Below are 12327 nucleotides of genomic sequence, written 5' to 3' on the forward strand. Positions count from 1 at the left end.
TCAACTACCTCAACTCAAAGCAATCTCCCCTTTTTAAACACAATGGGAATAAAAGTGTTAATCCCTTTTAATGACCTCTTTATTCTCGGGGACTTTCTAAAGCATTGTAAGAAATTCAACACTTGCCCTGCCCACTAAACATCAGTAGTACCTCCCTAAAGTGAAAGTGAAGTCGCTCAGTCGTGTCCGACTCTTTGCAACCCCATGGGGTGTAGCCTACCAGGCTCCTCCATCCGTGGGATTCTCCAGGCAAGAGTACTTGAGTGGGTTGCCGTTTCCTTCTCCAGGAGATCTTCCCAACCCAGGGATCGAACCTGGGTCTCCCGCATTGCGGGCAGACGCCTTACCATCTGAGTCACCGGGGAAGACTCAGTACTTCCCTAGTCACTGGGAAATATAAAAAATACCAAAACACACAAAAATACTTCCTATAGTTCCCAAAACTCTAGACTATTTTTTGGGAAGTGATGGGATCATTGTCTAGAACCACTGGAACATCTGATGTTCAGGGAGAGGTAGAACTGGAAACGTGTCTCACTGGTCATTTTGGACTCTGGATTCAGGATGACATGGTTTCACTTAATTTTAGAGGCCATGTGGAATTGTTGGTGGTTTTAAAGTAGGGTAGTGATAAAACAGGAGGTCTACAGAAGGAGGATTGTGCTGGCAGTAGAAGGTTGAGTAGATTAGGGCCTGGGGAAGCTGGAATGGGAGTGAGAGAAATTAGAGACATGCATGACAAAGGAAGCCCAAGTTTGGACAAAGGGACTGGGGGCTCACGTTTTGTGTGTGTGTGTGTGTGTGAGAGAGAGAGAGAGAGAGAGAGGAAGAGAGAGAGTTTAGAAAGAGAAAGAGTTGGAACCATGGGTTGAAATGATTGTCGTGAGCTGGCAGGAGAAAGAAATTGGGGATGAAGAAGAAGGGATTGAAAGAAAATGAACATTTAAGGAGCTTGAGGGAACATTTCAGTACAAAAAAGCATGTAGAAGCGGTGGTAGACTGAAAAGGGGCGTATTTGCCCTTCGGTAGTGAGGAAGAGACACCAACCATGGCTGTTACTGGATAAACATCTTGCTCCACAACGGTGAGTGGACATGAGCCCTTCACTGCTTCTTTTTTTCATTCCTCTGAGGTTTCGTGGTGCTATCATCTTATACAATTGGTGCATTCTGGAAAAACTATGTGTAAATTAAAAATTTATACCTTATATTCAACTTTTATAAATTGAATTGCATTCTAAGTGCACTAGGCAAGCTGTCTATTTAAAGGAATCCTCTGATGGACCCTTTTGTAACGTGAAAAATTAATTCCAAATGAATCTGTTTCACAGTTCCAATCTCTGTATCTCTGCTTTTCTTCTCCTGGACAGCTAACTAGGTCATAGCATTCTATTCTCAGAGCCCAGCCCCACACAAACACTAATTGGTTTTCACATCTGAAAGGTTGTGTATCACTTTGTCATTTCTAAATTTACATGATGCGATCCATGTACAAGATGGGAGATTTCATACCCTGTGGGAGGAGCAAGTGCCACATGCTTAGTTTTCCAAATATATCGAGAGACACAAAATATTTTAAAAGAGGCAGAACTTCAGGAGTGCCTTCCTTAAACTCAGATTTCATCAGTTTGGGGTTTCTTTGGGAATTAATGAATGCCTATTACCCGTGGAGAAAATATCTGACATAGTTTCCCACCTTGATACTTATTTTATAATGGAAGATAATAATTAAAAACAAATGTGGAAACAAACAAAAACCAAAATCCCCACCTAATCAAAAATTACAAAACTACAGACTGTAAACTTTATAAACCCAAAATTGAAAAAAAAAATAAATGCACCATTTTAAATATATTGTTGAGGGCTCTGGAAGCCAAAATTGGGAATGTACATTAGTCAGCATACAGGTCAAACCTTATTGCTACTTAAGAAAAAAATTATGCTGGACTAAAAATCATACCTTGTGTGATTGTAATGAATTAGTTAGGCTGTCTCTTAGATCAGAGGTTGATAGAACCTTGCAAGGACTTTTGAGAGAGACCACACAGGCATTCAGGCTTTACTGGTGGCCAAGCAGTGAAGAATCCTCACCTGTAATGTAGGAGCTACAGGAAACGCAAGTTCAATCCCTGGGTGGGAAAGATCCTCTGGAGGAGGGCATGGCAACCCATTCAAGTGTTCTTGCCTGGAGAACCTCCCATGGACAGAGGAGCCTGGCAGGCTACAGTCCATGGGGTCACAAAGAGTCAGACACAACTGAAGCAACTATGCGCAGACACAGGCACTTGCCTTCAGAATAGTCTCCTTTGGTAACAGCTGCTGTTTCACCTTGGCTCTCGGGTTCCTCTTTCATTTATCCTATCAGTTGCATCAGAGTGACTGGCAGGTTAGATTGCAGCATTCTCTTCCAGCGTGTTCCTCATGCTTGGATATATATTGTACTCAACTGGGAAACTTTAAAAGCTTCCGATGTCTGGGTGACATCGCCGTGGATTTTGGTTTAATTGGTCCTGGGTGCTGGTACTCATCAAAGTTCCCCCAGGTGATTCTAATGTGCAGCCAAAGAGCCACAGAATTCCAGGCTGCTAAATTCATGGCTCTGCTGGATCCTTGGGCTCTTGGACTTTAAGAACCTACTGATCTTTGGTCTCATGTGCTCTGTCTTTCATATACACATGCTGAAAAGACAGGCTTGGGGAGAATAGTTGAATTCTTTCCCTGACCAACTTCCAGGAGGCACTGGAAGAAGTTCAGCAAATATAAGTATTGGCAAAATACATCAAACTTTTGAAAAGTGACACCTCCTGTGCCAGAGAAATTCAGAAATCATAGGAGCATCCTGGAAGAGAATTCCAATTCTGCTTCCTTAAACTTAGTAAAATTACTTACCCTTCCTCAGCCTCAGTTTCCTTATCTATAAAACTGGAATACTTCCTTTCTAAGGTTTACTTAAATGACTATTCAAAGTGTCTAAAATTGTGCTTAGCATGCCATAGAAGTGCATGGTTATAGCCATTTAAACAGAAAGAATACAGAAGATAATTAAAGCTTATCCACTGACTATGCTCCAAAATAATAATAATTAAAAATTATTGAGCCAATTTATTCAATTATTTATCCATGGAACAAATATTTATTACATACTGACTTCATTCCAATCATACTGCTGGCTACTAGGGACACAGATATGAATTAAACAGACATGATTCCTATCTTGGTACATCTTACAACTCAGCTAAGTCCTTTATTTCTGGAGGTGATTTCAAGTAGTCCAAAGACTGAGCTTTCTAGAGGGGTGGTATGACTACAAACTGACCTTCACCATACCCTCACAGCAAATATTCAGAATGTACTGGGCCGTTAAGAAATTTGTACCAGACAGACAAGCACTTTATCAGGGTTTCATAACTGTCTTGAAGGGCCAGGGAGGTATAAAAACCCTTACGAGACTATCAAAGGGAGCATCTCAGAACACCTGATGATTTGTGCCCACTGTTTGGGCAGTTTTGGAAGTAGTGGTGTGCCTTCTGGTACCTTCTGGGTTCTCCTAGGCCAGAGAAGCTGTGTTCCCTCCACCCCCAGCTCACCCGGTTGGGTGTGCTGCTGTGCCTCCCTTTCACACAGTCATCTATGTGTTGTAAGTTGTGACTTTTCTACATTATGCATCTTTTGTTTGGGTCTGTTAGCATTTTTCAGCCAATAACTTTCTCTTTTGACAATACTGCCTCTCCCAATCAGAGTCCTAACAGCTGGTATTATTATCTGTGTATTACATACAAGGGGCTTCCCAGGTTGCTCTGTGGTAAAGAATCTGTTTGTCAAGCAAGAGATGGGGTTTGATCCCTGGGCTGGGAAGAGCCTCTGGAGAAAGAAGTACAACTCACTCCAGTATTCTTGCCTGGAGAATCCCATAGACAGAGACGCCTGTGGGCTACAGTCCAAGGGGTCACAAAGAGTCGGACAGGACTTCATGACTAAATGCCACTCACCATTAGGTGTAAGACTTACGTAACTTGCCCAAGGTCACTTAACTGAGTTGTTAAGAGGCAAAGCTAAGACTGAACCTCAGATCTGTCTGACCCAAGAGCTCATTGTTTTAACCTCTGCCTCACTGGACAAATATCAAGTGAGTATGCTTTAGAAATACCAAAATCTGGCTCTTCAGAGAATTCATTTTAAAACCACAAGTAAAGAAAAAGGAGAGCAGATGGAACTAGAAGATGATGCTGGGACTCAACCTAATCTAATATTGGCCTATGAGCTCCTTATGAAATGATGTGAGACTGGAATCCAATAAAGAATTATGTCCAGTTTGCCTTGTTATCAATCAGACCTCCTGATACTTAATTTTATGACATTCCATAGATTAAAGTCTAAATGATTAAGGTTCCCACCTCTTCAGAGCTATAGCTGCAACCCTTTTGTCAAACCAGGAATGTAAGAACTATGGCTAAAAAGGCAATAGTAGCAATTTGTAGAGGGTACAGGACCCTTGCTAAAACTAGATACTCTTTCTCCACCTTTAGGATAAAAATTTTGACAGAATGTGTGGATGTGCATATGTGTGTGTAAGTGCACGTGTATAATGGCTTATGTGCAAATGCTCTTGGGGGCGTGTAATCAGACAGAGATTTTAAGCTAGCCTTTTCTGATTCTCCATAGGTTGCAGTGTACACTTTGAAAGGTATCTATCCAGCTCACTGTAACTGCTTTTATTGGTCCCTATCCCAATCAGGTCATGGTCAACCATGTTTACAGAATGAAATATGACCCCATCTCCATTCCAACCACATTTGTTTAGACTAGAGGTGGTCATAGGACCCAAAGGGACCAATCCTATTTTCTCCCATGGCTGACTGTACTTATCATTCTGCTTTTTGTGTTTACGCCCTTTGCCATATGACTCTTTAGGACCTCCCACTAGAGGGTGAGCGTATTTTCTCTCCCTATCAATGTCAGACTCAGCCCTGTGACTTGCCCAAGGAATGCCAGAGGATACAGGAGACTGTCTAGTGGGCACTGGGGCATGTAAGTGGCAGTTTGTTGTGGAAGAAGGCTGAACTCATCTTCCCTCTTTTTCTGACTTGCCCTTTTACTTAAACTTATTTGTGGCTTTTTTCTTTCATTGAGGTGAAGTTCACATAACATAATATCAACCACTTTAAAGTGAACAAGTCAGGGGCATTTAGTACATTCACAGTATTTTGCAACCACCACATCTATCTAATTCCAAAATATTTTGATTGTCCCCAAATAGAACCCTGTATCCAAGAAGCAGTGTTTCCTGATTTTCCCCTTCTCTACCCAGATCTTGGCAACCACCAATATTTTTGTTTCTGTGGATTTACCTATTGCTCTTGACTAATTGTGTCTCCCTCCCTCCAATTTCATATGTTGAAGCCCTAACGCCTCATGTGACTGTATTTGAAACAGGTCCTTTACAGAGGTGAATAGGGTGAAATGAAGTCAAAAGAATGAAGCCTTGATCTGACAGAATTGTTGCCCTTATAAAAAGATAAAAAGACTCCAGAGCTCTCTCTGCCACATGAGGGTGAGGTGAGAAGGCGACCATCTGTAAGCTAGGAAAATGGCCAACTGTAAGTCCCATTGGAACCCAACCATGCTGGTATCCTTGTCTTAGATTTCTAGCCTCCATAGTAAGAAAATAAATTTCTGCGGTTTAAACCATCCAATCTATGGGATCTTGCTATAGCCTCCTAAATACACTTTACTCTGGATATTCATATAAATACAGTCATACAATATAGGATCTTTGTCCCTTTCCTCTGTTTAGCCTGTTTTCAGAGTTCCTCCATGCTGAAGTATGCATCACCGCAGCATTCTTGTTAAGACTCAGTAATGTTCTAGTGTATGGATACCACTTTTTAAAATCTATTCTTCTGTTGAAGGATATTTGTGTTAGGTTTTTTTTTTTTTTTTTTTTTGGCTATTGCGAATAGTGCTGCTCTAAACATTTGAGTACAGGTATTTGTTCGAGTATTTGTTTTCAATTCTTTTGGGACTATATCTAAGGGTGGAATTGCTGGGTTATATGGTAATTCTCAGAACACTGAAATTTTGGTGCTCAGATTTTCAGAGCTATTTCCTGATTCCCACACAGAAATTCTTCCTTGAATTCCATAAGAAACTCTCAGAATACTTTCAACAAATTCCTTGTGCTGCTGTAGCTAGACAATTCTTGCTTCGGCAATGAATTAAAGCCTAGAGAACCTAAACTAGTAGACAACAAAATTTCTACATTTTGGTCAAAATATTAGAAGAAAACAGGCTCAAAACTCCCCTTTTGAAGTCTGCCACAGGGGGTGGTAAATCCCCTGCAGATATTAATCAAGTCAGGTGACTGTGTTGGGAAGACCCTGGAATCTGACGACTGTGTAACTGTTGCTTAGATTACCACATACCTTTGCGACCAGGCAGCATAGGACCTTGCATTTAGAGCATATTCCAGTTCAAAACGACTTCGTAGAGCTGCTACATGGCTCCGGCCAGGCCCTCCGCGGTTCACCAGACAATCAGAAGAAGAGGAAGGTGAGAGAGACCCACTGCTGTTACTTGAAGCAGGAGACATCAGCTGAATGAAGGAGGGGCCATTTCAATCGTTTAATAAATCCAACAGGCTTAAAGGCATAGTATTATAAAATGTAGATTTATTTTAGCTTTCTATTCTAGGATTTTTCATATTTTAATTTCTATTCAGCTCAGCTTGCTTCAGGCCTTTCCTTTCAGCTTCTGATGGCAACACTTGACTAGCTTAATTTACTTTTTTTGGCCCAGTTATATGCTGAGAACTGACCCATAAAACTTATGCTTTTCTTTCTCAAAACACAGTAGGCTCAAGTCAGATTCATAAAACAGATAGAAGATTATTATTTAATGGTTAGAAGATTCTCTACATTTTCACTATAGTGATAAGATTCGTGGCAGAGTTCCTTAAAATTGGAACTTATGATTATTCCCTTTTTATATGAAATGATTCCCTTTACATGAACTGAATTTACATACGTTTCCAAGGATACATCCATTTCATAAAATGAAGGATGCTTTAATGTCTAGCAAGGATGAGGACTAAATAGAGTTACTGTAGAGAGTTTTTTAAAATAATTACACATAGCTAAGTGAACCGTGAACTTTCAGATGTTCAAGGTGGTTTTAGAAAAGGCAGGGGAACCAGAGGTCAAATTGCCAACGTCCACTGGATCACCAAAAAAACAAAAGAGTTTCAGAAAAACATCTATTTCTGCTTTATTGACTATGCCAAAGCCTTTGACTGTGTGGATCACAACAAACTGTGGAAAATTCTGAAAGAGATGGGAATACCAGACCACCTGACCTGCCTCTTGAGAGACCTATATGCAGGTAAGGAAGCAACATTTAGAACTGAACATGGAAAAACAGACTGGTTCCAAATAGGAAAAGGAGTACGTCAAGGCTGTATATTGTCACCCTGCTTATTTAACTTATATGCAGAGTAGTACATCATGAGAAATGCTGGGCTGGAAGAAGCACAAGCTGGAATCAAGATTGCCGAGAGAAATATCAATCACCTCAGATATGTGATGACACCACCGTTATGGCAGAAAGTGAAGAGGAACTAAAAAGCCTCTTGATAAAAGTGAAAGTGGAGAGTGAAAAAGTTGGCCTAAAGCTCAACATTCAGAAAACGAAGATTATGGCATCTGTTCCCATCACTTCATGGGAAATAGATGGGGAAACAGTGGAAACAGTGTCAGACTTTATTTTTTGGGGCTCCCAAATCACTGCAGATGGTGATTGCAGCCATGAAATTAAAAGATGTTTACTCCTTGGAAGGAAAGTTATGACTGACCTAGATAGCATATTAAAAAGCAGAGATATTACTTTGCAAACAAAGGTCTGTCTAGTCAAGGCTATGGTTTTTCCAGTAGTCATGTAATCGAGGTGAGAATTATACTGTGAAGAAAGCTGAGTGCTGAAGAATTGATGCTTTTGAACTGTGGTGTTGGAGAAGACTCTTGAGAATCCCTTGAACTGCAAGGAGATCCAACCAGTCTATCCTAAAGGAGATCAGCCCTGGGTGTTCATTGGAGGGACTGATGCTGAGGCTGAAACTCCAGTACTTTGGCCACCTCATGCGAAGAGTTGACTCATTGGAAAAGACCCTGATGCTGGAAGGGATTGGAGGCAAGAGGAGAAGGGGACGACAGAGGATGAGATGGCTGGATGGCATCACTGACTCGATGCACGTGAGTTTGGGTGAACTCCAGGAGTTGGTGATGGACAGGGAGGCCTGGCGTGCTGCGATTCATGGAGTCGCAAACAGTCAGACACAACTGAGTGACTGAACTGAACTGAACTGAAGTACAGTTAGAGAACAGAAGAGTGTGAGGGAAGAAAATGAGAAAGAGAAAATAAAAGATAAGATAATAGTTTTCTTGGATTTTTTTATAAGCTTGCTGTTATGCACTCTGTGGTTGTGATTTAGTTGCAAAGTCATGTCCAATTCTTGCGACCCTCTGGACTGTAGCCCACCAGGCTCCTCGATCCATGAGATTTTCCAGGCAAGAATACTGGAGTGGGTTGCCATTTCCTTCTCTAGGGGATCTTCCTGATCTAGGGATTGATCCTAGGTCTCCTGCACTGCTGCAGATACTTTACCAACAGCGCTATCAGAGAAGAACATTAATTCTTTGATATAATAATTTCATGAGACAGTAGATTTTTATTTAAAAAATAATATATGTAAATTTTAGGCTCTTCAAGTAGACAAGACATTTCTCAGTAAAGAATCATGAAATGTTGAAATGAACCTTCAGACTTTCCAATGATTCAATCTCATCCTTTTCATCCTTATGCAGTCTGATGGGGAACCTACTACATCCAGATCCATTCATTTATCTTAGGATGGCTCTGACCATTGGAAAGTTTCTTCATAATTAACCACATCTACTACTGGACTTCATTTCCATCTGTTGGCCCACAGAGAACTAGGCCAATCCCTTTCCTATATGATAGATCTTCAGATGTTTATAAACAGCTGTTGACTCCTCCTAATTTTGCCTTCTCCAGGATAAGCATCCTTGATTCCTCAATTGGTTGTCGATCCATTCACCATTCTGATTTCTATTCCTTAAAATTTGTGTTCCAGTTTTAATAATCCCTTTATAAGAATATGTGCTCAGTGACTCAGCTATGTCCAACTCTTTGTGACACCATGGATTGTAGCATGCCAGGCTCCTCCGTCCATGGCATTATCCAAGCAAAAATACTGGAGTGGGTTGCCATTTCCTCCTCCATTATAGGGATATATGTTGGGTACTATTTTGTTTGGCCATCTCAGAAGAGAGAGGAATGATCACATTCTTTATCCTGATATAAGACAGATATTTCATATTCTAACTCCCCCAAGGTTTATCCACCGATCTTCATGGTGCTCCAAAGCCATTATCTCCATTGTTTGATTCTTCTACTCTTGTTTCCTTGACTCCAGTGCATGATGATATATTTATTCCTGTTAAACTTATTCTTGTTAGATATGTCCTACTACTTTATCTTCCAAAATACTCTATAATCCTGCTTTCAAATATTTGTTCTGTCTCAACTTTATTATATCTGCAACTGGGATGAGCAGAGAGACTTCATGACCAAGATCTAAACCATTGACCAAAAAGTCAAAGAGTAGAGAGAATGGAGCCTTATGGAACTCCACAAGTTAAATCCCTTAAAGATTATCCTAGTCCATTATTTAGTGCAACCTACTCCAGCAACTTCTCTTTGCATACAGCCTGTAGTTACTCATCTTCTCTACTAGGGGAGACTGTGCTAAGAGGCTTGGTCAGTTTAGTACATCCTACCATTATCTCTGTTTCTGGAATTCACTCTCTAATCTAACTGGATATATCCCATGCTTGGCACAACTTTGGTCAGTCAAACACAAAGGTTCAAAGTGAGAGGATACGTGAAACTAAAGCCTTAATAGTGCTTCTCAACATCCCAGGCCTCTGGTAGAAGCTCTTGTTTGTAGGGGCTACTGTAGCCCTACCAAATATGCCTTTACTTCTCTCTACTTTGTATGTTTCAGGATTGATGAGAAGGGAAAGGAAGCTTTATGTCTAAAACCAAAGTTTCATTCCATAGGAAAAACTTCCTCTCTATAAATCCCAGTAAAGAGTCATGAGATAGGGCCACTCCCTGCAGGCTGTAATTGCAGACCTGGGACACTTCTACAGAAGACTGCATTCCAATCACTCTTGGCTAAAATTTTTTAAAAAGAAAACTTTTGTTGGATGATTTTACTCTGGGATTTAGTTGTGCAATCTCAGGTTGATGCTGTCTTTTTCCATTTTTGCCCCTACCTTTCATATACTCATTTATACATGAGCCTGTATGTGTAATGTCCATCTTCCTCTCTTGTAGCACTTACCTGCATTGGGGTATATATTATTATTATTGAATTAGTGCTCATGTTCCAGTTCCCTTGCCTATTTTCAAATGCTATCTCCTGAACAGGTGTATAGAAGATAAGGCAATTATAGAGAAAATTAAAGCAAACAGCTCCTTAATATTAAGGAAAGAAAATTCCATTAGCCTCATTACCAACACATATCACTTTATGCAACATATGTGTGGTACACAAGCAATGCCTCCCGATTAACTTACGTGCTAATTTTAGTAACAACTTTTTTTCTGTTCTTACTGAACATAAATGGACAATGGCTTAATGTTTTAGCTTACATTTCATTGTATGTAAGAATTTTTGTATAGAAAAAATTGATTTAAATCATTTTCTAACATATTTGTTATATTTAAAAATTTTACTTATCAATCTTTTAAATTATGCATACCTATGTGCATTTGCTTGCCTGATCATTCCTTGGAAGAGCCCAAATTCAGTCTGAATTTGCCTTTGTCCCTATAGATGCAGTTATTAGAACTTAAGTGACAGGGTAAAAATATGAATGGAGTTATGGACACTCACACTTATATTATTTCCATAAGTACCAGCAACATCCATTCCCCAAGAAATCTGTGTATCCAAGCCTCTTTAATGGAGATATTTCAGAAGGTAAATTTCTTACCTCGATGTTGCAGAGACACTCTTCTAACTTGGTAACAACTTCAGAAAATTCAGGTCTTCCCTGTAAATAAAGAAAAGACTTTTATTCCCCCAAAGAATAAAAGGGAGGCAGCTCTCTTTGGCTTTTAAAATTTAGTATTTGCATATATAAAGAATGAGATTAACCATCAAGTATATTTTTATTTAAAATACACTTGTATTGAAGTGTTAATTGAATGTTCATTTGCTGTTCTGGGAGGAATGTTGAGTCTCCCTCTGATAAGAGTTTTAAGTCAGCATTTGCAACTACATTCAGATAATGAAATAGTGGAAAAGCTTTAATTAGCTTTGCATGCTTTTAAATGGCAGGTTTTCCTCTTCAAAATGAAAGAATAAAAGTGAATGCTAAAAACTATTAACTATCTCTGTGCCTTATAATACACTGTACAGTGTGTCTGTAAGGAAAGGACTGCTACAGCTAATTTTATAATTAGGTTCACTTTTGAAAATAGCACCTCAGATTCAAAACTATGATCACTAGTAACCCCACGACTATGCCCTACTTTAGAGGTTAAGATAAGCTTTTTATCTTCAAAAACTGTCATTAAAGGTATTGTCTACTATGAATCTTCCTGTCAGATGAGTTTGGTTAAATAAACAGTTCTTGTATTCTGATTATATTGTAAGCTTTGTTCTAGTTGCTAGGGATATATAAGCGAGTATAGATCCGGGGAAAAAATTCTTGGGATTTTAGAAAACGTCGGTCTCTTTTGAAGAAATTATATGCCTCCTTTTGTCAGGTCCTAAGGACTACATAACCTATCATTTCTCCCTTTATGAAACTTTCACTGCCAGGAGGTGGATAGCCCAATTTAACATTCAGGTGCTGTAACCAACTAATTTAGATTCTTAGTAGAACAATTTCTCCCTTAATATCTAGCCCTCCCCTGAGGACGCTGCATCCCCTGGAGCTCTCCAGAAGGAAGCTGTTTTCTCTTACATGCTCCTGTGCCTCCAGGAGTGTGCGGTGATAGTGGGGTAAGCAGGGGTCTGTGTCTTTCCCATGGACTTTGCAAATTTCGAATGGTTTCTCCTTGAAAAGCCACCAGTTTGTCAAGCTTTTCCACAGAGCTGCTCTCCTTTGGTCAAAGACTTTGCATCTGGCTCACTGCCCTGTTCTCTAGCATGACTCTCAGTGTTTTTATTATCCTAGCAGGTAATCACAAAGGTGACCCCTGACTTCCGGGTTCCTTTGTCTCCTCTTCTTTGCTGATC

The 12327-nt window shown here is 39.9% G+C and overlaps 1 protein-coding gene across 1 annotated transcript in view; it reads right to left on the reverse strand.

Annotated features, from left to right (window-relative positions):
* Nucleotides 1–12327, reverse strand: part of LOC120861099 (serine/threonine-protein kinase TNNI3K-like) — a 329844-nt gene that overhangs the window by 52483 nt on the left and 265034 nt on the right. Inside the window, exons 22-23 of the mRNA XM_040236762.1 lie at nt 11075–11134; nt 6422–6591 (exon numbers count right to left, since the gene is read on the reverse strand). Of these exons, the coding sequence (XP_040092696.1) occupies nt 6422–6591; nt 11075–11134 (230 nt within the window). The remainder of the gene's footprint in view (nt 1–6421; nt 6592–11074; nt 11135–12327) is intronic.

Source organism: Oryx dammah, unplaced genomic scaffold (genome assembly GCF_014754425.2).
Source record: "Oryx dammah isolate SB20612 unplaced genomic scaffold, SCBI_Odam_1.1 HiC_scaffold_11227, whole genome shotgun sequence".
Classification (NCBI taxonomy): Eukaryota; Metazoa; Chordata; class Mammalia; order Artiodactyla; family Bovidae; genus Oryx; species Oryx dammah.